Source organism: Oryzias latipes, chromosome 14, assembly GCF_053564925.1.
Source record: "Oryzias latipes strain Hd-rR chromosome 14, Olatipes_Hd-rR_3.1".
Lineage (NCBI taxonomy): Eukaryota > Metazoa > Chordata > Actinopteri > Beloniformes > Adrianichthyidae > Oryzias > Oryzias latipes.
Window position 1 is genome coordinate 16,090,792 of NC_136250.1, and position 25,703 is coordinate 16,116,494.

A 25,703-nucleotide genomic window follows, 5' to 3' on the forward strand; every position below is an offset into this window, starting at 1 on the left:
CTGTTTAAATGCAATTCATTACTGATTTAATTTTAATGTGATGGGTGCGGCATATCCGCGACATAAAAGTTATACATCAGTGGTACATGCGTCATAAATGTGTTAGTTATACTTGGACATACGTAGAACTAATTTGTGGATTTCCACAAATTTGCGTTTGCATCTTGCAGAAATTGCAGACAATTGCGTAATTGTAATAATTGTTTATAAACTATGTAAAATACACTTATAACATGGATGGAGATCTGTGCACATCGATAAATGACGAATGCAAGATAGACTAATGAATTACATGTATTGCACATCAAAGATCAAAGTGTCATTCATGAAAAAATGGGCAAAATGTACGTGGTGGCCGTGTTCATGAGCCCTGCAGAGACATCAGGAATGTGGTTTTGGTGCCACTTCACTTTGATTTCATTGATTTTTACGTCATTTTTTTTATAATATTAATCCATTTTCTTTTAGTGATGACTCGAATATGATGAGCCAAATCCAGAAAACAACAAGCACATTTGACTCTAAGTGGACTACACTTGTCTATCTATCAGTACTTAAAGTGCTTTCACACTGCTTCACATCTTGCTTACAGTAAAGTGTGTAACCTAACCTACCAGAGGCAGCTTAACATGTGACTGGGGCAGCTAGGCATTGAACCACCAGGTCTCACTTTGACCTGAGTTACAACTTTGAGTGGTGAGTGGTCTATAAACAGCCACTGGCTGTGAGAGGATAGCAGACCCAAATAGAAGATTTCTTCATGGAATTGAACCTGTAAAACCATTCAATTCTGTCATTATTTCTGTTTTGATTTTTTAGGGAGCCAAGAAACAATATATTTTTTAGATTTTTGGTGTCATGTAACAATTGTTCATCCATTATTAACAGATTTATTTGGACTAATTTCAAGCCTTGTTCCAATTTGTTTCATTCATTTATCGTTAAAACTGTTTTTGTGGCAATGCTTTATATATATCTTTTAGTACAACCTCAGCTTATTATTTTTTCAAATATATATTTTGATTATATTACACTATAATTCCACAACAAACCTGAAACTGTCCAAAAATCTCAATATTGAGTGGTAAATTTAATAAGTTTTTATCTAGAAAAATCACAATACATGAGGTCAAAGATGTTTTACAACAAAAGATCAAACATGTAGAGACAAAACCATGTAAAAAAGAAATGTTTAAAAAAACAAACAAAGCTCCCCCATTTAGCTAAAAAGTTCTAAGGATTTCTCCCAAGCATCATAATTATGTGTCATAATTCTTGTTGTGTTTGTTTTGAACCAAAAATGTCAAAGCTAATCCCTATTTGAAACTCTTACATTACAGTTTTTAATAGAAACTATGCTTATGGGGAGTTGGTTCCATTCCTGAGTCATTTTAAACAGTTGATGTGATTGGTATAAGGATGGTGCTACAAGGGCGACTTTATAGAACTGTGCTGTTTCAACACAATTTCTTTATTTATTCTCCTCTGAATTGTTTTTCAGTTGTTCCTTCACTGGGAATTAACAATAACTGAAGTATGAAGTATTGTTCTCCCTCTGCCTACAGTCGTGTGCCCCCTGACTTGCATGAATGGCGGCGTTTGCAGTTCCAGGAAGCACTGCCTCTGCCCTCCCGGCTTCACCGGCCAGCTCTGCCAGTTTCCACTTCAGCGTTCTCGCCAGGCTCAGGCAGCCCGCGGCAACAAGCAGCCTGTATACTCTGTTCCTCTGAAGTCTGATGGCCCGAAGCTGATGGAGCAGTCCGGTCTGGGCCGCACACAACTGGCTCAAACACACTCATTCTTTACCCTGCCCTTCTCACAGGGAGGGCATCACTCATCTGAAGGTATCAGATTAATGCCGCGTCCCCCTGGAGTTCATAAAGTCCTGTTTCAATAACATCTGCCACCTTTTTCTTCAGTGCATGTACGAGTTCATCACACACCAGACACCTCTGTGGTCATTCACTCTCTCGACCAATCAGATGCCAGGTCTCCTCACAAAATCGGGCCACTTCCAGTCCCTTCAAGACACAAACCAAAGGGGCGATGCTTCCAAGAGACCACACCCAAACAGGCTGTGAGTTTAGTCCAGACAGTGTCTTTCAGCCTCATGTGCATTCTCACTGACAGGAACCTCTGTCAATCTACAGTGCAACAGCACACCACTTCCTGTTCTGACCAACCAGGAGGACTGCTGTGGCAGTGTGGGAAACTCATGGGGACAAAACAAGTGTTATCAGTGCCCCAAACTACCAAGTAAGTCACGCAGTATGGTTTCCGTTCAGAAAAGTATAATTTGTCCTTTCTTGCTGTGATTCGTCTGCCAGTGGAGGCAAAGAGATTGAAATGTCAATGTAATAGAGGGGAACTGGAAAAGTTATTCTTACTTTGTAAATTGCTTTTTTGGTCAATTTGAACCTGGTGACGCTTTTTCAAAGAACCACTCCAATGAATATGTTGTTTTTGGTGTTTTTAACATGTTCTTGTGGCTTTTTTGGAGGATGAAGGACACATCTAAAGAAAATTAAGCTAAAAATTGCATTTCTGAGTATTTCTTTATTCAAAATGTTTTAAATCAGAAGCAGACAAAAAAAAAGACGTTTGAAAAAGATCATATTTGTTTTGTGGAAAATACGCTGGGGGAGGTACAAACTCCCTGCTCCAAGCTCACAGCACCAGGGAGGGTGAAGAGGGGACGGGCTTACCCTGCACCAAGGGTCCCGCCCACAACTCAGAGGTGAATTTCAAATGAACTCCTGACGCTCTGCAGAAACGATGTCCTAGAAAACAACATATGTTTTTATATTTTGGCCAATAACGGCATAATCATATTTAAAAAACCACTGGAAACACCTTTAAAATAGATCAAACAATGTGGGACTTTAAATAACTGCTCTGCTGCAAAACTCAATAGACACCTTATGATGTTTAGACGTAATTTATTCGGGTCCTAAAGCTGAGACCAGGCCATCACTCTCATGCCATGCCACCATATTTTAGAGCTTTTGTTCTTGCATCAGCTCTATCACGAATGTAAAAAGATCTGAAAAATTCAACTTTTACTTTATCAGTTCTTTTTTTTTTTTTTGTCATTGTGAGACTTTACCATACAAAATCCTTTTTTGAGCTTTTAACTGGATTATAATGTTCAATCCTCACGAAAAGAAACCCCAAAGCCGTATTTTGATCCATTCAAGCATTTCTGAGTGTTCATTCCTCTAAAAAAACCTGTGCTCTGAGCACCAGGCCATCCCAACCCACGAAAACAAGCGGGTTCTCACAAGCTGTCATACGTGATACGTGCTAACAGCCCCTTCCTGGAAGAGTCTACGCTGAGCACCGCCCCCAGGCTAACCCCCCCACACACACACTTTTTCCACGGAGCTAGCGGGGATCAGCGAAAAGTATTTTCTTTTATATGCACAATGTGCACATCCATCTTTGGAAAAGTTCAGATGTTGTTTGTTTTCGTGGGCGAGATGCAGACACGCCTCAGAGGCCGACTCTAGGATGACGTCATAAAAAAGGGGGGCCACCCACAAGGAACAAAAGCCGTTGCCTCAGAGATCGAGTCATCTTACTTCTGGGATGGAAAGGAACTCATATTTAATTTAAAAAATTGTTCTTTTGTGTGCCAAAGGTAATATATTATCATATGCATAGATATCTTTTTTACTATAATAAGGCTTAAGAATAGCATGATATAGTCCTGAACTCTCACAGGATTGCCATCAAAGTACAGTTCTTTTCTTTTCTTTTTTTTAAATCTTGACCTTAAGTTAGTAAATCCAATTGGTTCTGTTCTGATTTTTTACATTAGTTGTATTCTTGGTGTCATTTTGGCAGCTGATCAGATCAGTTACTGATTTAAATTTTCTCCATTCCCCTATTCCTATTAAGACAAAAAAAATCTAAATTAAATTTATTGTGATTTAGGAAAATGTTTTTTTTTTAAACTAGACAGATCTAACCAGATCACTCCCTTCAATAATCTTTTTAAAAGCTTCAAGTAATATTACCATTTGTTTGATGGTCTGAGTTATGTAAGTGTTTCCAACAGCAAATGAAAAAGAAAAGTGAGAAGGGGCTTTTTTTAAAATGATAAATACATTACCATAAAAATAATCAACAATCTAGTATAAATGTTCATAAGAGTTATTAAGTTTCTTAAAAAATGAACCTAAAGGAAAGAGATTCTGAGCACTTCATGCAGACATGGAGACAGGAAAACAGAGAGTGGAAAATAAGGCCTCAGCTTCAGCTTGTTCCGATGAGCCTGCCCAGCGCAGGACTGTCATCACCCTCCTGCAGATTGAATTTCAAGAATATCTTGGCTACTCCAATTTTTCCACTCCACTATTATTCCATTCCTCAGCTCTGCCTCAGACATTGCCGCCTTTGAAAGGGAACCAATACTGTACCTCTAGTTGGCCTGAAGATGACTGGGTTCAGTCCCACACGGTTGTCAGTTCTGACATGCCCATGTCCATTATGAAGCTCCTCCCTCTCTCTATAAAACAGTGAACTGGCCTCTCCGTTTCAATATGGCTTCAGAACGTACACTTTTCCCACTCATAAAAGTTCCTCACATGTTTCCACTCTCACAGAGAACAGAGCTCTCCTCTGATTTAGGGGTTGGGAGTAAAACAAAGGACTGAATTTCACAAGTTTAAACCTCATCAAAGGCGTGCTCAGACTCAAAGTCTTTATTAAAACAGACTTTAAAAAATAAAAGCAATATTGGTTTACTAAAAGAAAGAGCATCTGAGTTCAGCAGGAAGATGGTTCTGTCTGAGTGATGCATAGAAGCTTCAAGCAGCTTCGTTCTGGGAAGGTTCTGCCAGCTGATTGCCTACTGCAGATCTCTGAGCTCTGCTGGGTTTTGTTAACCACAAGTAGATCTGACAAGTGTTTGAGTCCCACACCATTAAGTGATTTTACAAACTACCAGCAGTACTTATACTGTGAGGACTTGTGAACAGGAGTGATTAGTTCTTGTGGTTCCGGCTTAAAAGCCTGGCAGCAGCGTTCTGTATGAGCTCCAGCTTTCTAACGGTCTTTTTTTGGAAAAGCAGACGTCCAGCATGCAGGAGATGAAGACATCTTTAAATGTTGATCTCTCAGCTTCACTAACTGGTTGAGATGGTTAAAAGCTGCTACAGTCAGGGTCTTCATGTCAACACTGAAACTTTGATCTGAGTCCATAAAGTTCCACTTTGATCATCCTTTGATCCACTGTAAAAGCGTTCCCAGTGGTCTCTTACTAATGATTTCACCATTTTAAACCTAAATCTAAAAACCTGTGTCATTTTCTAGGAAATAGTTTCTGCAGAGCGGCAGTAGTTCATCAGAAATTTGGGTGGGACTGTTGGCGCAGTGCAACCCCTTTCCCTCCCTGTTGTGGGGCAGAATAGGGAGCTTGTGACCCTTCCAGTGTATTTTCTACGTCAAAAGTAAGCTCTTTTTCCAAGGGCATTTTTTTGTCTGCTCCCTATTCACAATGCTTTGTAAAATGCTCTTGTGTTTGTTTCAGAAATTGAAGCTTATTTTTCTAGATATGTGTCTTTCATAATGATACAAAGGCCACGCGAACATGTTAAAAACACCAAAAACACATTTCACTTGGATTTTTAGAAATGACGTACGTTTTTCCAAATGTTTCTTTATTCTTTTGTTTTTTTTATTTCTATTTTTCTATTAGATGTTGTTTTTGGAATTTTGTTTTGTTTTCTAAAATGTTATGTTCCATTTTTTAATAATTTCTTTTGCTTTTTTATTTATCATTGACATCTTTAATATGTTTTAGCATTGAGTGATTTGATGATGTGATTTTCACTTCAGGGTCACTGTTGAAAAAAAAAAAAGATCCAGTAAATAATTTTTCCCTTATTGCAGCAGATATTTAGAATTTTGCTAAAAAAAAGAAGAAAGAAAGATGTTTAAACATTAATATCAAATGCTGCTAGAACAATGCAATGTAGGTTGTTTTCATTCAAACATGCTGTATTGAGTGTGTACATAGTCATGAGATATTTTTAGTTATGTTTATTCTTATTTTAATGATTTTAACAATTTTTATTGGTTGTAAATTCTTTCTTTTAATGGAAAAATGATGCAGTGATTAGAAAGCACTCTTTGTTGTGCTTGTGACAATAAGAATTACGTATCTAGCTATAAGCCGTGTCACATAGCCACATGTACATTTCGCGCAATTCCCACATGTGACATTTTAATCTTTCGTGATACATGCATGATATACGCATTTCATTAGTGTTTCTTGCGTTTGTCAGCCAACGGGTCTTTACACAGTTAATCCGTCTTTTACATGGTTTATGCGCAATTATGACGTAAATTTTATGCAATTGTGCTGGATTTTTCCGGGATGCATACGCAAATTTTTGGCTTTCCACGACCGTTCCACATATTTCCACGTATGTCTAACACACTTTTCACGCATGTACCACCACTATTAACTTTTATATCGCGTATACAGTGCACATATCACGTTCAAATTGCGTAATTGATGCATGAATCAATATTGAATTGCATATGAATTACATATAGCTGGGTAGCTCGGTTGGTAAGATGAAGGAATGACGTGCAGGAAACCAGGGTTCGAATGAACAAGCAAGCAACTGAATTGGTGAGCAGTTAACACCACCCAGTGAGGGCCCTTGGGCAAGACCCTTAACGCTACTGCCTACCAGCATGAATGTGCATGAATGGTGTTGGTCCCGGTGTTGGTCAGAGGAACCGTGGACACGCTTCTACAATCACCAAGTATGAATGAAGAGTGAATGAATAATGGACACATTGTAAGCACTTTAAGCGATAAATACAATCCATTATATACACAGTGCAATAATTCACGGAAAGTTCATATTCTACCTTGATTTACATGTTTTGTGCATGGTTTATTTGTACTTCTGTGGTTTTAACATGGTTCATTCGTGATACATCTGTCAAAATGTCATGTAAAGACCACAACTTTTCTCACTTTTTCCACGTATATTCACGATTGACCAATATTCATCCGTGCAAAATGCGCAAAATGTACCTTTGACATGGCCTTATCCCAAGATAAGATTTCACCCAACCATGAACTAGATTAGATAAATTGACCAACTTTTCCAACCTGTCAAGAGTGATTTCATGGTCCACTGTATCAAAGCTTTACCAGTCAGTGTTGACGTGGTCATCATTTTGCACTTTAAGAAGAGGACTTCACTAAAAAAATAACTTTCAGTTTCTGCTGAGACTTTCAGCAATTGTGAAAAAATAATAGTTTAGTTGGCAAATAGCAGGTTGATGAGTTTTTATTTTGCTGAATGAATGTCCTTGAGTGTTATTAACACTGATTTCAGTGAATTATTTTACTTTGAATCAGAAAGTTTGCTTGCAGTGTAAGAAATATTTTCACAATATATTCAAAAACACAATAGTCAAACATGTGATGTGCAAAAGATGAATATTTAACCTACTTTATGCTCAGGTCAGTGTAGTTCATGCAACTCTAACAAATCAATAAATACATTAGATTTTATAAAGTTGCATGTGTAAAGTAATGTCACAAGGAGAGAAAATTCTACTTTAGTTGTTTAAGGAACTTTCTTTCTTTGGTGCAGAACAAAGGAGGAGAGCTTGAAAAGGTTTTGGTTAGATCTCGCAATAGTTTCCTGATTTCCTGTAGATGAGCATTTTTCTTGCAGGCTCTTATTCATTTAGATGTCTTCTTTTAGCCTGTAAGGGCTATTTTATGTCTCGTCCCATCATTTTTGTATGCATCTATCACCCTTTTACATTCAGAAAGAGCTGTGGACTACACTGTATAAAAGCCTTTAAGTACAGTTGGACCTCTTAGACTCAAGACAGAAACACCTTGCCGTTTTCTTCCCTTCTGGCTTTGTGCATTGATGTGTTAATAGTAACATGCTTCTTTGGGAACTCTTGGCAAGAGCAGCTTGGGCCCCTTTTTTATTTAAAGAAAAGCAAGTGTTATATTACACTAGGATGTCCAAATCAAAATGTTCCACTTCTTTTCAGTCTTTTCCCATAAACTCAGAGTCTCAGTTGCTCAAGCTTAAAGAGTGTGTGCAAAAAGATGACATTTCTTTGGTAGAACTTCATCCTCACTGCTAACTCCTAAATATTACCTAAGGTAGGAATTAAATAATAGAAACATGTTTTGTATTTTTTGTCATTTACCTACAGTCCTCTCAATTTGTCTTTGTTGTCTCTTTTGTCAGATGCATCAGTCAAACATACTATTGTAGAAGATTACGGCTCTGCGTGCCCACAAGGCTACAAACGATACAACAGCACTCACTGTCAAGGTAACATCAAACAGCATGTTACCGTTTAGAGTGTTTTAAGGGGATTTTCAATATTTTTGTTCTCTTTTGAACCAGATGAAACTGCAGTATGATGCCTTAATCATGAGGAAAACCTTGTGTTTCTTTTGTTTTTCTGTCATAATCATAAAGACATCAATGAGTGCTCCATGCAGGGTGTCTGTCAAAACGGGGACTGTCTCAACACTCTAGGCAGTTTCAAATGTTCCTGCAACTCTGGCTTTATCCTAGAGCGGAACCGATGTGTCGGTGAGCACTGGTGTCCACTGGATGGACAGCAATGTTTTCTTACCCAATCCAATTTATTTTTGTTTTTCTAAATCAGGATATATCATTTCTTAATACATTGCTGTTGTGTCCAACGTTAGATTCTCCAGCTGAGCAGGCTCAGTGCTTCCTGTTGGCATCCGAGTCCAAGGGCTGTGAGCATCCTCTGTCGACGCAGATCACCCAGGAGATGTGCTGCTGCACGGTGGGCAAAGCCTGGGGACGCAACTGTGAGAGGTGTCCTCATGTGGGTACAGGTGAGTGACTTTTATTAAACTACGTCTTACGGGTGGATATGGGCCGTCTGTCGGCGAAACTTGGGCAAAACTGTATGGGACAGGCAGTCAGCCCACAGGAAATATCAAAGTAGTAGACTGCTCATTGTTCATGCACAATTTTCTACGGCCATGCTGGATGAGACTCGGGCACCTTGTACGGATTTTTCAAGATGCAGCCGCTCCTCTCTAACCTTCAACAGACCCACACAACCCAAAAACACGAGCCACACAGGTACATGTCACTAAAACTTAGCATGGTGACAAACACAAGAGCATTTCACAATAAAAGCAGAATCGGCAAATCTTTAAATACCATTTAAAGTTTGGTTATTTATTAGGGTCTGTCTATACATCAAGTGTTGATTGCAATGGAGGGACAAACTCTTTTTTTATCTTTGCACTTTGCTACACTTTGCACCAGATTTTATGAATGGCAAATTAATACTTCTTTAGAACAGTTGTGACGTTCTGTATTTATAATAGACAAAAAATTCAACCTGTTAACATTCTGGATACTTTCACTCCATTTCCCATTAACTACATCTACTCTACCCCCCAAAAAAATGAAAAGCTGGTGCAATTTTAGGCACAGACACTGCTGCTAGACATACAGAACTGTATTTATTTTCTAATTTTCTTAAGAAGCTAACAAGTCATGCTCTCACAGGTCTTTAAAAAAAGTGAAATACCAACTCAATGCAGCTCAGTCTATGTGATCATAGACTCAAACCCTTAATGTTTTTTTTATACAAGTCAACTAAAGTGATAACTATCAATTATTATTTGTCAAACAGGTAAATAACAATAAGATTTAAAATTCTTACTTAATGTGAAACAAGGTCCTGCAAGATTTCTGTGCTTCTTTGATGCTGCCTAATACAGTTATTTAAAGAAAACGCCCTTTTTTAAAACCCAATTTCTCTTCTTAGAAGTTTCTAATCTAGTTTGCAGCATAGTTGATCAAAGGAAGGGCAGTGGCCTAAAATTAACAATAGATCCTTCCTTTCTTTCTTCACATGATTCCAGTGGCTTTTAGTAAGATCTGTCCAGCTGGGAAAGGGTACCTTCTTCAAAGTATAACAGAGACTGTGGCCTTACCTCCCTTTTTCTTACCTCCCAAACCGCCAAAGGAGGGTAAGTCCCTGAATTTTTAAGCCTCAAAGCCCCTGACCCATCTTTGTTTGAACATTTTCTGACCTGATGTCACTTTGTAACTTTTCTTTTCAGAACAAGAGCGAGTGGTACGTTGGGATTTTACTTGTCTATTCAGCAAATGAATAAGGTGATAGTTTTTGTTGTTTTAAAACTTTTTCTTTTCTTCTAAGCCTGCAAACACAACCCCTGTACAGCAGATTTCCACCAGCACCAGCGGTCCTCGTGTTCCTGGTAAATGCACCTTTTAGAAACCCCCCACAAGTAATGAAACATTGAGTGCAATTTGTAGCATTTGAAAAATTACATCAACTGACACACTGAGTGGAATGCTTATTTGTTGCTGCTAACTGATGGAATAGTGTGGAGAAACACTGTATAAAGAAGGAAAAGGACTAAAGTTCAACATGTCATAGTTCCTTCTAAAGTCTGTCAGCTTCATCTTTTCCCTTTGTTGGATCCACAGTTGTTAAACCCACTCCTCCGACAATCATCCGATTGAACCCGGGCAATGACCCCCTCGAAACAGAGATAAAAGTCTCCCGTGAGTTTCACACAAAGCTTTTCATCACCTTTATGAAATGCTGGTTCATGCACCTCCAAAATGAAGAATCCTACTTGCAGCTTTCCTCACTGAGAGTAGATGTGGAGAGCTTGGGGTCCAGCCCCACAAATGACATGTTGACTTTCCCCATGCAGTTAAAATGTTTAACACTGATTGCCATAGAGTTTGCCTCACATATATAACTTCAATGATGATCTATTAGAAAAAGAACTATAGTAGCCTAACCAAAGGTAGTTTGTTGTGCATGATTTGCTTTTGCAGTTCATTGATTTTGCATGTTTTTAACAACCAACAATAAAAGCGTGAACCCGCATTACGGCTTTGTTCACGCTTTCTCTGTTTTTGGAATATTCCATTGTAAGTTTATACATTTATAGCCGTTTTGGACAACATGTTTCTATAGTGTACCATCCATTCCATCACTTCCTCCTGGCTGTTTTACATTAAAAATTCAACAGTATCAAAAAACCTCTATTAGTGTCAGCATTGTTAAGGATTGGTGAATGATGACATTTTTTGGAAGTAGTATTGAAACTTTGCATTGTCATGTGAAAAAAAAATGAAAGGACTCTTCCTTTTAGCTGAATAGTTTTACTTCTATTCATGAAAAAATCATTTGGTCCTTGCTCCGTCTTACATCTTGTTTAAAAAATCGTTTGTTACAAAATAAATTCATGACATTTTTATAGCCAAAATTATAAATAAAAAATACATTATAACAAACCATTTCAGTGTTAACAGCTAATAGCAGCTATCAGACATGGGGGTGGAAGGGTGACGATTTGGGCTTTTTCTGCAGCCTGAGAATTCCTAAAGACGACAAGAATATAAAAGCGAAATGTTGCAATGATGTAACCCAGTGTTTTTCAACCGGTGTGCCGCGGCACACTAGTGCTGATAATATTTTTTCTTTTCGTTTATTTGATTCTATTAAAGACATTTTGATAAAAATGGCAGTACTGCGATTTACCCACAGCTTCAGCTCTGTTTTTGGAAAAGTCCCGCCCCTTCAACTGTCTCCACCAATAATTCTTGGAGGCTTAATCACATGTCATCGGTCTGACCAATCAGAAGTGGTTAAAGTCTTCACTTCCTTGTTACGATTCAGCTTATAAAGTCTCTCAGTTCCAACAAAAATAACAGCTAAAGCTCGTCTTTGCTGTGGAGCTTTCCATAGAATCCAGTATCAGACCGTCGAACAAGTGAACAAAACAAGAAGCTCAGAGAAGTGAGTCTGTCTGCGTTTGGCGGCTTTTGCACTACATCTCCCACGATGACTTGGGTTAAAGTGACAGCGTCTCAGCGCACAATGAGCCTTACTTTGTTAAACGTCTTGAAACCACTACGTACACACATCAAACAGTTTTGAAATCTTCCAACTTAACTTTTATTACATCTTTTGGAAAAAAAACAGCTGCAGCTTCCAGCTTTTTCTGCCACAATTATCACAAAAATGCATGTGAGATTACGGAGGGGCTGTAGATCAATACAGACTATGAGTTTCTCCTTTTTTAAAATTTTTGTATTCTGGTGTGCCGCGGGATTTTTGTAAAGGTTAAAGTGTGCCGTGGCTCAAAAAAGGTTGAAAAACACTGATCTAACCAAAGTGCAAACCTGTATGAACAAGAGTTACTTTGTTTCAGAGAGCGTGATATGGTTAATCCACAACAGTTAGAGACTGATGATTGCACAAAGAAAACGATCATTTAGAGCAATCGCTGTTAAACTCTTTAAACATGAAGTTCTTTATCAATAGTAATTTGAGGAACTGTGATGAACCAAATGATTTTTAAGCCCTGATGCCTGAAGTGAAGAGAAGGGCACTTCCCTTTTCACATGACTGTATATATGTGACACTTGTCCCGTGTTTACCCCTCCTTAAAGCAGAGTCAGATGAATGTAGGCTGAGCAGAAATATTTGTGGTCATGGAGAGTGTGAGAACAGCCCAAATGGCCACATCTGTCACTGTTACCCTGGCTACCATCTCAGCCCACAGAGGAACATCTGTGAGGGTAAGAGCCAGTAGTAGAGAAAAGAGACATTTCGGGCATAGGCTACTTTTTTTTTAATGTGTAAAGGTCACTTTAAAAGCAGAAATTTAGATTTCATTTTGGTATGAGGACTTTTTTGAAAAAGAAAATCTAACATGAATGCTATTTTCCTCAACTTATTTAAAGCTGTCATCATTTTTCCTCTTGGATTAAAGCAACAGCTACACCTAATGTATTTAAAAAAAACAACCTTTTGACTGGGAATGAAACTCAGTTGCTAAATCCTGTCACTACTTTGATTCATGCAACATAAAAGATTACTTTACGTTTATTCTGTTGGTTTTTTTCTACAAAAAGAAACACAGATTTTACTCAATGTTAGCAACAAACACATTCTATTTTTATAACTAAGGTCTAAGCAGTGTCCTATAGATCATTTATAGATATATTTACTGCAGTAAATAGCCTTTATGATTAAGAGTGATGCAAGAGTCACGGGCCCAACACCTTCTGGACGAAAAGAACTTTGCACATCGGAAATCCTCATTTCTGTTCCCATGTTCTTCCCACTACTTTCTGTCACCCAGACGAAAACGAATGCGAGTTGGAGCCGTGCAGCCAGGGCAGAGGCCGCTGTGTCAACACAGAAGGAACGTACAAATGCATCTGTAGCCTGGGATTTAAACACAAGGTGGAGCATGGGGGCCTAAGATGTAAAGGTAAGTTAGCCTGACCCATTGCCTGATATAAAATCACTGTTTCCTTGAAACTACCATATGCGATAGCGGGAATAATATGGCTCCTTCTCAGATATTGATGAATGCCTGAAACCAGACATCTGTGGCGTTGGAGGCCTCTGCGTGAACCTGCCAGGTTCCTATAAATGTGAATGTCACAGCGGCTTCAGGAGCAAGTCCCCCCGATATCCATTCTGTGAAGGTCAGAAGACTCTGCAATAAAATCTAAACTGCTGTGCTCATCATTTATTAAAGCGTATATGGATCTGAACATATGAAAATGTGAACCTTTGACCTTCATTCCAGACATCAATGAGTGTTTGAATCCTGATACCTGTCCCAATGAGCAGTGTGAAAACACACTGGGCTCCTACGAGTGCACTCCCTGCATGCCCGGTTATGAAGCCCACGCTGGCAAATGTTATGGTGAGTGTAATTCTGCCAAACAAAAAATTTATTAGGAACACTTTTACAAATATATTTGTCCATTAAACGAAAACAGCAAAAATCAATAGTATCAAAAAATACATATACAGTATCCCCCCCTGATTCGTGGGGATTAGGGACAAGAGAATGTGCCGAATCCGCAAATGCGGAGACCCCCCCCCCCCACCCCAGAGGCCGAAGAATGTCTGTTCCTGATCCTTACTCATCAAAAAAGGATAAGTAAAACATTTCTGAAGCTTTGTAAAACATTTATTAAAGGACACTAAAATATTGCTCAACATAAAGAGATTTTTTTCCATTCAGAGCAATAGACTTTACCATAGTGTACTTTATATCGTACATTAGGAGTGTCAGTCTGTGTCCCAAAACCAGGAACCCGTGCTTCCTCCTTCATCAGTTAAGTGCGAGAGGGCAGCTTCTTCTAGAAGAAGTCACTTTTATCCATCATTCATTCATCCGGTTGATAATTACCCAGCTAGCAAAGCCAAGTGGGCCATATGGTTTAGAAGTGGGCCGACAATGTGGGCCCCACATGGGTTTTTTCCAGTTTCCGTGGTGGCCCCACCTGTGTTTGCCCAAATTGGCTTAAATGGGCACTTAGTAGGCTGGCTCGCTACACTAGCAGCTGCCCAGTGGACAGCTACGTTCCATCCAGCAACCTAAGATTTAATGGAGCGGAGCTCCTTGCTATCCACCCAGTGTGGGCACTAACTTTTATTGGTAGCGATTCAGGAACCAGTGAAAATAGCTGTGAAATATGCAAGCTCTTCGTCTCCGCTCCCCTCCTCCCTTGCAGCACGTCCTTCGGACGCAAAAGTCTCAGACAATCGTCTTGAGCTGAGTTTTTGTGATGAACCGGAAGAGTCTCTTTTGTTTGACTGGGAATACGTGAAACTGAGAATAGTGAGACGAAAACAAGCAGGGGAACACTGTATCAAACAGGCTTATAAATTGTGATCATTTGTAAGAATAAATACGGGCATTCTTGCAGTTCAGAAATGTGTCCTGTTGGAGTTCTACAAAGAATCATGAAGAGGAAAAGAAAACAAATGACCACCAAAGTTCAAACAAGATGGTTACTAAAGCAGAAAAAAAAACAACTAAGTACCGTATTTTCTGGAGTATAAGTCGCACTGATATCGGTCGCAGGAGCCAAAAAAAAAGGCATTATAAAGAATAAAAAAACATACAAAAGCCACTCCGGAGTATGAGTCATACTTTTGAGAGAAAAGTGCAACGATTCTGAGCAAATCCACCAGGCCCAGAATATTATTATGGTCACTACAGATTCCTGCGTCAAATTTGCATCTGCTGCCTCTTTTTTGACATGCATCAATTTTTATGCTTAATGTCGGTACAAAAATTTGCCTTTATGTTTGTTTTGGATGGAACTTTTTCTTCTGCGTTGCTGTCAGTAGAAAATACTGATGCAAATACCTATAGTGGCGTCTACTGGTTGTTACTAAGTTGTTAGTGGGAAACAACCACTAGTGGGAAAATGGAAAATAATGAACATATGAGCTTATTTGTGTTTGAAACAATTCAAAAATAGGTTGCTCCTGAGTATAAGTCACACCCCTAGGCAAACTATGAAAAAAAAAGCGAATCACTTTTTATTTGTCTAATAAAGAGTAAGAAAAATGCTGCATTAAAACATAGATATCTTTTTTGGGAAATTGTGTTTTTGCTTAGATATTTTCAATGTAATTTTTTGTGGTAATAAACAGTCTCAATCCAAAAGTACTGCAACAACCACACTACCCTTCCCTTTATATTACCAGACATTAACGAGTGTCAGAATCTGGGAATCTGCCCTAATGGGCTGTGTGAAAACCTCCCTGGAACTTACCGGTGCCTGTGTCTGGACGGCTTCCTCCACTCTGCAGATGGTAAAAGTTGCAATGGTAAGTACTGCCCATATATTGTATTTCACCATGTGCCTTTTTCCGCTAACCTTTAAATTGAAATTTCTCTACTTAGATATAGATGAGTGTGCCGATGTTCGACTCTGTGCTAACGGCCGCTGCATCAATACGGATGGGTCTTTTCAGTGTCAGTGCTACGCAGGATACCAGCGCACACAGGAGGGCAGCCATTGTGAAGGTAAAATGGCAAACTCTTAGTTTGGACTCTTAAAAATGATTATCTTATTTTCACAAGAGGACTATATACAGGCTTAGATCAGTATGCTTACCGGTAACTTACCCAACTGTAGATGCATCGGGTAGGTGAAACACCATTTTTTTTTGGTTTCAGTTTGTATGTCTAAATATTTGATTGTGTTTTTTTTTGCTTACTGAACAAAAGTAGCTTGCATAACCAATACCCTTTTCAGTATAAAGTGGTTTGAACTGTATTATTTCAAAATAAAAGCATATACTTTATACTACATATATATATATATGCCATAAATGTTTTTTTTAATGCAGATATTGATGAGTGTAAAAGGTCCTCGAATTGTCTGAGGGGTCGCTGTATAAACAACATGGGCTCCTACCACTGTGAGTGCCAGAGGGGATACATGCTGGTTGGAGGGAAGGAATGCCAAGGTCAGTGTTTTCACTTTGTTTTTTATGTTCAAATTTTGATTTAAAAAAAATACAAATTTCCTAAAGATTTTGTTTTTCTGAAGCATTTTAATACTGGCATGTTCTTTGTGACCCACTTTTTGCGTTTCCTGTTTTTTTTGTCTGCTTGATCTGTTTGTGTGGGAGCGGTAGAGTTATACTGGAGTTAGAACAAACATACAGACAACTAAAGATTTCCTTATTTACTTTTTAAATAAATACTCTCTGCCGCCTGTGTGACTTCCCTTCCAGACATTGACGAATGTGCCTCAGACAGAAACCTTTGCCAGCCCCACGGCTACTGTGAAAACCGGCTGGGCTCATATGTGTGCATCTGCAATCATGGTTACATCCCCTCAGAGGACAAACAGAGCTGCGAGGGTACACTTGCATCGTTTTATTTTTACGGTGCCTTCATCACAATCTATTGACATTTTTTCTAGTCAATACTAGTCAAATGTTCATCAATGTGCATGAATGTGTTGATCGAGGCCAAACCTGAAAGTTTGGGTCATTTTTTATACCTGTTTGCTCTTGCAGTGGTTCGAGTGGCAACAGATGAGAAGAAAGAGTGCTACATGAACCTAGAAGATACTGTGTTCTGCGACAGTGTTCTCGCCACCAACGTCACCAAGCAGGAATGCTGCTGCTCCATCGGAATGGGTTGGGGAGATCATTGTGAGATTTATCCCTGCCCTGTCTCCCACTCCGGTATACAGTCTTTGTAATCTGCATGCAAATGTAATCTGTACTACTTTTAGATTTACAGCCGCAGTTTATTTAAAACATATCCTTTTTTCTAGCTGAGTTCCACATGCTGTGCCCGAATGGCCAAGGCCTCTACTATGATGAAGATCTCCACTACAGCCTCCCTGCCTACCTTGGTACAACAGTTTTGTTGAAACTTGTGATTTTTCGGGATTCATTTTTATTTTTTACTAATGCTAGTTGAAAACTTGGTTTTGTGCCTTTTTGTTCTTCCCAGATATCGATGAGTGCTCGCTGTTTGCTGAGGAAATCTGTAAGAAGGGCCGCTGTCATAATACGCAGCCAGGTTATGAGTGCTACTGCCAGCAAGGCTTCTACTATGACAGCAACCTCCTTGTGTGCATTGGTAATTGCTTTTAGATCTAGCGCAGAACAGCATCTTACAGAAGTGTCAAGATTTTTCGTGATCTTCTCCAGACGTGAACGAATGCCATGATGAATCTCTGTGCGCAAACGGCCACTGCGTTAACACAGAAGGATCCTTCTACTGCGACTGCAACTCACCCTGGATACCAGACACCAACAAGAAAAAGTGTGTGATGGCGACAGTGTCAGGTGAGGGGAATTCTCTTAAACCGACTCAAACTGCAAAAACTGCTGGAGGCAAAATCTTGATGTCTGTCATTTGTGCTGCACAGGCATGAATCAGTGTGATGACCCAGAAATTTGTAAGAATGGCCTCTGCGTGAAAACGCAGAGCTCGCACTACTGTAGTTGCACATTACCCTTGATACTGGCCATTGACAGGAACAGCTGTGTGACTCCAGAGGAGCAGGCTGGTAAGTGCAGAAAGGCTTGGCTGTGGGTGTGAGGGCTGTAAGCTAGCGGGAGAGCGCATAAACAGATAGCTCAGTTATGGGTGACGGGAACAGGGGGCGGGGTTGCTCCATGCCAACAGTCCCGCCCACAACTCAGAGGTGAATTTCTAATGAACTTCTGCCGCTCTGCAGAAACTGTCCTAGAAAACAAGACAGATTTTTGTATTTTGCCTAAAAACTGCTTAATCATAAATAAAAGACCACGGGGAACAAAAATAGATCAAAAGAGTATCAGAGTGGGACTTTAACAAATGTTAAAGCACCAAGTTAGCCTTTCTGGAACGTGCATTTTTGTAAAATTGCCCCACACTTGATTCAGGTCTTAATTTTTCCCCACAGCAGAACCTAATGGTTTTCAGCAAATATTTAAACGTATTCTTTTTTGGTTTCACCATCAAAGGAAACTGGAAATGTAGCATAAAACCATATAAGAGGCTTATAAATCTGTGAGATCTTATCAGTCTTTTCAAAAAGAATTCTAATAATTTATTCTATTCATTCAAATCCATTTTCATTATTACTTTAACTGCATTTTCAGCCAAACATTGTACCATTCAAACACAAATAAAGGAATGCTATTACAATGTGAATACAATGTAAATTGAAGCTGAATTGAAGTCAAACGTCTGTTAAACCGACAATATCAGGAGTCAATTTGAAAAATGGTGTGTTCAAAAGAAATCTTTGTTCTTCTGTGGATTAAAGGCTGTTTTTTTTAGCAGAAAGATGGGAGATTCTAAAAGAAGACAGCTCCATTGTAAAAGAAACACTAACAAAGCACTTCAGAATTCCCTCTGTCAAGCTCAGATTGACACTGTATGTATGTATGACTCAGAAATAAACAATACAATAGAAATAAAAGCATATCCAAACATTAAAAAATAATGGTAATGAAACAATAATTGTTTTGCAGTGGGGAACTATGGACGACCAGCTCTGAGCTCAAGTCTAAAACATGCTGCACTTGTTGTGGCCATGTCCGATTTGGGCTTATTAGTGCACAAATGTCAGGAAAAACCGCAGGAGGCATCGCATTGTGTAGAATTTTATTGGATGATCTGTATTTTTGTGTAACTGTGTCAAGGTTTTGTTGTTCTGATTCCAGAAAGAACCCAGATAGATGTTCATCTTCTGACCAGATTCTGTGGATTATTTGCAGATGTGGACGAGTGCCAGGACCCTTCCTACTGTAAGAATGGGAGGTGTGAGAACACGCCAGGCTCCTTTTATTGTTTTTGCGACCCTCCCCTCACCTTTAGTGCTTTGCTGAAACAGTGCGTCTATGATGGTGGGTAAAACTTATCTGTATTTGTTTTAATGCTTTTCTCATACTTTTGTGCTGCTCTTCTGGTCTGTCAGTTAGTGTCTCATTTGTCCTGTAATTATGTATATCATTTCCCTTTTCTCCTAACTTTGAAGGATTCATTTTGAAAATAAATTAAAGTTTAAATACGTAGTTTTTACCTTATAAAGCACAAGGGTTTATGTGGCGCAGATTTCTGTTTTTGAAGGTGTTTAAACAAAACCCGCTCATCCCTGCAACTGTTGTTCAGTCACATGTAAAACCATGGAGATTATTTTCTGTTTCTTGTCAAACTCAGATTGCATTTTATTTTGTGCATCATTTTCATCTTGATAGAGATTCACAGCACTCATTTAAAATTTCTAGTTGTATCACGAATTTTGAAGTATCACGAAAACATGTTATGTGCCAAGAGAAATGGAAAAATAAATATTACCCTGTTAGTTGGAGTTTTGTATAATAGGATGGAGTTTAAGGCCACCAAAAAAAGTACAATTACAAGATTTAAAGTCGTACATTCACGAGAAAACTCACAAGTTTACTAGATTTAAAGATGTCAATTTATGAGTTTTGTCTTGTAATTAAACAGTAATGACTTTTTTTCTTGTACATTTACGACTTTAAAGTTGTAAATTTAAAAAATATATATTTTTGTTTACAAATTGGCCCTAAAACTCCATCGTAGTTTTAGATGTTTAAATGAGGTAAATGAGGGTTATATTCTGACATTATCGTGCTTATTAGTAAATTTTTCTTTAGAATGCTTTAGCATTAGATTGCTTTTATTCTATTAAGGTTTATTGGCTATATCATTCTAGATTATACAAAATCAGGCCCAGACCATGATGCTGCCATAACTATGCATGCATGGTTTTGTGTTCTTGTTTGTTTTCGTTTTTTGTGAGATATTGTAAATATTCTGATTTTGGACGCTAAAAAAAGTATAACTGATGTTTGAAAACTGAGGGGAAAAGGCCAATTTTACTTTAGGAAACTTGGACTTTGTGATTAAAGAAGCATATGATTTTAATTTCTGATAGTTTTACTGTTTATAAGATTTTTTTGTAATCCTTTTCCTGGTCTTCCTTTCCTTTTTTCTGTGACATAGATCGTACTGCAGCTTACAAGGACGTGTGTTTCGAGCAGGTTGACGAGGACCTCATCTGCAGCCGGCCTCTTCAGAGTTTGGTGGTGACTTACCCAGAGTGCTGCTGCCACTTTGGCCGTGGCTGGGGCCCCGAGTGCAACACGTGCCCACCAAGAAACTCAGGTACATCTACCACAAAGTCCTCTTCATCCTCTAGTCACACACTTTGCTTTAACCTGTTGATGGAAATATGCTTTTCTTGTATTCAGAGATGTTCAATCGTCTTTGTGAAATCCATCTTGATACTGAGTCTGATGGGGAGCAGGATTTTCTGGCAGCTTTTGTTAACTATAAGCCAGGTAAAACAGCAATGCGTCGCTCTATGGGATACGTTTTCACGGCTGGATTCCTGCTTAACACCTCCGTTCATCCGTCTGCTTTCAAAAAGGTGATAGTTCAGAAGAGGACTCAGACGAATGCAGTTGTGAAAACGGCCACTGTGTCCGTTCCTATCTGAGCACCATGTGCAAATGCAACCCAGGCTATAGGCTGGACCACTCCCGTGCACGCTGTATAGGTTTGTGTTGAAATATACATACATATCTATCTATTAAATATATCTTAAAAGATCCTAAAAGCATCTTCAGAAGACATTTATATTTATGTAATTTCTGTGCGTTTTGTTTGCAGACATCGATGAGTGTGCAGAGCGAGCCCCCCGTGTCAGCCCCTGTAAGAACGCTCGCTGTGTGAACACGTCGGGTTCATATAAATGCTACTGCAATCACGGCTTTGGGCCCACGCGCAGGCCAAACATATGTGTCCGTCGCAGGACCCGGTAACATCTGAACGCACATTTTTTTTTGTTCCCTTTGTGTGCAACATGCACAGCACAGACGGGCTAAATGCACACACGGCTCTACCAGCACAAACATACATGCTGTGTGGGGACGCAGTGCACCCAAAAACTTTGATCTCATCTGGAGTTTTATCGCAGTTATGGCTCAATGAAATGGACACATCTTATTATTTGTTTCCTTATTCAGCATAAAATCTAACTGAAATACACAATTGCTCCATTTTTTTAATTATTGTTTAATTATTTTTCTTTGGTTTAAAAGTTTTTAACTGTACATTGTTGTGACTTTGTTGCTCTTTCTGCTGCGTTAGTTCTTTGGTTTAAAAAAAGGTCAGCCTTCTAAAAAATAAATGCTCTTTTTGGACCGATATGACATTGATTTTATCGTTTTCAAGAGGATAGATACAAAGAAAATGACAAGATTTCCTCTCCCCTTTCATTCCTTTTTGAATCCACAACATGTCTGAATCTAAAATGTATTTTTTTAAAACATTTATCATGTAAACTCACTTTGCTTCATTGTACAGTTTGTTCAGTTAAGCAGTCCCTGTGTTTTTTGTTTATTTGTTGGTGTACATTTCTTGTGTTATCATTTGACATGTGCACATAAGTGGACTTACTAGAAAGAAAGAATAAGAAATTGATGCACTAAGCGCTGAATACTGATGAAATACTTGCCAAATGTAGCTTCATCTGGAAATTCAAGAAGGTTTACAATCAGCTTATTGAGAATCCCAAAGATGATGTTACAACGAGACAAATTTATTAAAAAATATTTGAAATAAAAAAACATGAGTTAGTTTTCTGTGTGCCTAACAGCTTTACTTTTTTATATAACGCCGTATTATTTTTAACCCTTGTGCTATCCTAGGCACTATGACATTGGGAGTTGGGTCATCTAGACCCACTAGACAGTGCGCTGAACCTTTTTTCTTCAGTGATTTGTGATCTTCACTGGTGTCCATGGATTACATTAAATCTTTCCACCTTTATCCACCTTTGTCATGGTAGGGAGAACACGTCAATGGTCATATGATAGCACAAGGGTTACGGTGTTTATGTGGTAACCAAACTTAATGTACGTAAATTAATCAAAAACCTTAAAAAACTGAATGTTATATGACAGATTGAGAAGATAATGTGGAAATATCAGACTTAAAGCTACCACTGCTTAGGATTTCACTTTTTCCACTCACTTTAGTTCTTGTTTTGTTATTATTTAAACACCTAAAAAAGTGTAATATGTGCTCTTTAGGTAAGGATATTTTTCAGATCTGATCAGTACTTTAGTCATTTACTTTGAAGTCTTAATCCTTTAGGTCTAAAATATTTATTCTCATGCATAATTTTCCATACATTTCAGGCATGATCCATTGTTTATTATTATTTGTTTATTTTTAGTACAGGACTATGCAATATAAAAACCATCCTTTTTATTTTTTTGATTTTTTATCTTTTGATCAAGTTTTTAAATCCAATTCCAATTGTTTTTCCATTGCTGCTGCTTAAATAAGCAAGGAAATTAGCTAAGATTTCAATATCTTTAGATGGAGTTTTGGGTTAAGATGTTTAAATTTTAATGTAGGTTAAAATTGTTTAACAATTCAAGTCTTGTCTCTTTTTTTGGTTTGAAATTGTAGGACAATGAACCAATAATACTGTTAGATACTTGATAAACACAGTCATTTGGTGGATTTGTTTTGCCTGGAGAATTCCATAAATAATCTTACTGAACACATGCAGTAGTCTTGATGTTGCTGTTAAAACCATGTTTTCAACATCACCTTTGAAAAGAAAAAGACTTTTTCTCATGAGTGCAAAGAACTAAAGATGTTCTTAAAACTTGTGAGCTGATTGTGTTGATGTTCTCAGTTCGATTTTAGATAGATTTCTTTTGCTCAACTCCAATCAAAAACTAAAAGGTAATCATATTTATTTTCTAGCCTACCATATATTTGTTCACTGTATACCGGTCTTAATGTATTTTGGTTTTAAAATGAATTTGAAAAATAAATTAAAACTGATGAAGATAATTAGAAAACAAGAATAAAAATAAGAAACTGAAGAAATAGCTTATATATTAAAAGAGATATGAAAAGTCATTTAAAAATATTTTAGTTATCCCAGAATCAACAATCATGAAATAACTTTTATTTGTTCTTCTGTTGTCTTTTTTTCTGCCTGCTGGTGACACATTTCCTAAACTAAATGTTTATACTATAGGATTATATTCACTTTAGTAAATAAAATGTCAAGAAGAGCTTCCTTTATTTAGAAAACAAAAACTTTGAAATCCGTCCACCAGAGGGAGCTCCTGAGACATTTAAAGGATGAGGAAGCTTTGCTCGTGTGATCCAAAGCTTTCTCCATCAAAGAAATATAAAATGTGTACATGTGCATGTAAATCTTACATATAACTTACACTAAACATATAAAATAGAGATGTGATTTATTTTATGTCATGTACTATCAGAAATAATCATGATGTTTAAATTGGTTTACACATCAGATTTTAATTTCTTTAATACATAAATCCCAGCATTATGACAGTTTACCACCCCATTTTATGGGGAGCATATATAATTGCACACGTATTCTGTTACACTGATAATTCTCTTGACACAGAGATGGTTTTGCTCCTGTGGCCTCCGTTCATCACATCGCTGTCCTGGTTTTATTCTGTCTAATAATTATTTAATTCTAAAGTAGAACAGCAGGGTGACCTCCAACTACAAGTTTAGGTGGGACAGAGTTAAGAAACAGGGACAGGAGAGGAAGGATCCAAAACAGAAATAGCACAGTTCTCTGTGGGCGATGGCTCCAAAAAAAAAAAAAAAAAAAGTGTGCTGAGCATAAATTTATTTTTAAAGTAGATCACACTGACCGGACTGTAACCCACTGCTGGCTGTAGACGGAATTTACCAAACTTGGTTGGTTTGATACAACTGTGGGACATATATGACACAGCAAAATTATTGAGATATTTCTTTTTTTTGCAAAATGCTGCATCATTGCAGTTCCTAACCTTTAATCTAAGAATGGCCAGATCTCATTATCAAAACTAAGTCACTCGTTTATTATTGCTGATTTTAGTGCAGCATCTCACTTATACAAAATGAAGCAAAACTGGACGTGATGAGTGTAGAGACAGATGTAAATTCAGTTTCCATTGCTGCTGCTTAGATAAGCAAAGAAATTAGCCGAAATCTCAATATCATTTGATGCACTGTAAAAGAAAGACTAAACTAAAAAAACTCAGTTATAACTGATGGTAGATTCATTATTTTTTAAAAACTGAAAATAATATTCAAAATATTTAAAATTTGGAGATTTACAGAGTAGCCTACTTTTTGCAATTGAACAAAAATGGAAATAATCTGCAGCAAATTCCTATTCTGTGAATCTGCCCTGTTCACTGAAAATGGCAATACATACACCTCCTCCTTGAGATTTGTTCATAACCAAGTCTAAAAAAGGATTTAGAAGTAAGTTAATAAATCCACTTTAGTTTCTTGTTTAAAGTCTGTTAGACCTGTTCAGAAATGCTTATAATTAACTGATGACAAATGTTGAAGACTGGCCAACAGTTATGCACTGTAAAAAATAAAAAAGACAATTGAAAAACCTAATTATGACTCTTTAAAAAGTTCAAAATTGTTAAACTAAATATATATAATCTAGAAATGTAGCCTGCTGTTTGCAACTGAAAAAGCCAAAAAAGTATTTGCAGCTTTTTGTTCATGCCCAATTCTAAAATAGGATTTCCTAGTTTATGATTTCACATTAGTTTGTAGTATAAGTCTGTAAAATTTGTTGTTTCCTTGAGGGAAAATCCTTATTCCAATATCAGGTATATTAGGATGGCAGCAATATCCTATTCTATTCTATAAATCCATTTAATTCCAATTGGTGACACATGTGTAGGGGGGTTTTCTGCACATGCTTCCTCATTTATAATACTTCTTTTACTCAAAACAGGGACAGTGTGGAAAATGTCATGGTACTTTCTAAGGTCATGTTTACCTCAGTTGAAGAACCATCAATAACCATGTGATTTATGGGACATAACTTTTTTTTTTTTTTTTACTTGCCTGAGAAGCTTCCAGCTTCTTACCTGTTCTATCATGTCATTTGTTTCGTAATAATTGGAAATATCTCACCTTTTTTGACCTTTCATTTTTTGAATACGTTATTTTTTAATTACCGTGGGTCATCTTTGGGTGTCCCAGCCCTTTCACTAAGGGCAAAGGCAGAGGCGGAGACTCCATTACTGGGGCGGGGGGGGGGGGGGGGGGTGTCTGCAGTCAGATAGAATGGCTTTGAATTAAGAATATTACGGCAAAAGGGATCATATTAATCCAGCTGTAGAGGGATACAGTCAAACGAGCTTCGTCAAAGACCAACCCCCAACTCTATTCCAGTTGCTGCATGCACTAGTGATGACCCCGCATGCTCATGTGCCAACTATAGCAAGCAGACAGAGGGGGGTTTAGCTCAAACTGCTGCAATCTG

At 37.9% G+C, this 25,703-nt stretch overlaps 1 protein-coding gene across 5 annotated transcripts in view; it reads left to right on the forward strand.

Moving 5' to 3' along the window:
* Nucleotides 1-21,981, forward strand: part of ltbp3 (latent transforming growth factor beta binding protein 3) — a 40,620-nt gene extending 18,639 nt beyond the window's left edge. Inside the window, exons 2-29 of one of the 5 annotated variants that reach the window (XM_011483431.4) lie at nt 1,566-1,844; nt 1,920-2,077; nt 2,151-2,256; nt 8,247-8,333; nt 8,484-8,600; nt 8,720-8,875; nt 9,923-10,030; nt 10,124-10,137; nt 10,222-10,282; nt 10,515-10,592; nt 12,498-12,626; nt 13,193-13,324; nt 13,416-13,544; nt 13,649-13,768; nt 15,571-15,693; nt 15,770-15,892; nt 16,219-16,338; nt 16,609-16,737; nt 16,897-17,067; nt 17,160-17,240; nt 17,342-17,470; nt 17,542-17,679; nt 17,763-17,903; nt 19,102-19,230; nt 20,354-20,515; nt 20,602-20,691; nt 20,781-20,909; nt 21,023-21,981. In XM_011483431.4, coding sequence (XP_011481733.1) covers nt 1,566-1,844; nt 1,920-2,077; nt 2,151-2,256; nt 8,247-8,333; nt 8,484-8,600; nt 8,720-8,875; nt 9,923-10,030; nt 10,124-10,137; nt 10,222-10,282; nt 10,515-10,592; nt 12,498-12,626; nt 13,193-13,324; nt 13,416-13,544; nt 13,649-13,768; nt 15,571-15,693; nt 15,770-15,892; nt 16,219-16,338; nt 16,609-16,737; nt 16,897-17,067; nt 17,160-17,240; nt 17,342-17,470; nt 17,542-17,679; nt 17,763-17,903; nt 19,102-19,230; nt 20,354-20,515; nt 20,602-20,691; nt 20,781-20,909; nt 21,023-21,174 — 3,491 coding nt within the window. In that variant the 3' untranslated portion in view covers nt 21,175-21,981. The remainder of the gene's footprint in view (nt 1-1,565; nt 1,845-1,919; nt 2,078-2,150; nt 2,257-8,246; nt 8,334-8,483; nt 8,601-8,719; nt 8,876-9,922; nt 10,031-10,123; nt 10,138-10,221; nt 10,283-10,514; nt 10,593-12,497; nt 12,627-13,192; nt 13,325-13,415; nt 13,545-13,648; nt 13,769-15,570; nt 15,694-15,769; nt 15,893-16,218; nt 16,339-16,608; nt 16,738-16,896; nt 17,068-17,159; nt 17,241-17,341; nt 17,471-17,541; nt 17,680-17,762; nt 17,904-19,101; nt 19,231-20,353; nt 20,516-20,601; nt 20,692-20,780; nt 20,910-21,022) is intronic. The other 4 variants (XM_011483432.4, XM_011483434.4, XM_011483433.4 and 1 more) reach the window with 4 other exon arrangements.
* Nucleotides 21,982-25,703: the final 3,722 nt, after the last annotated feature.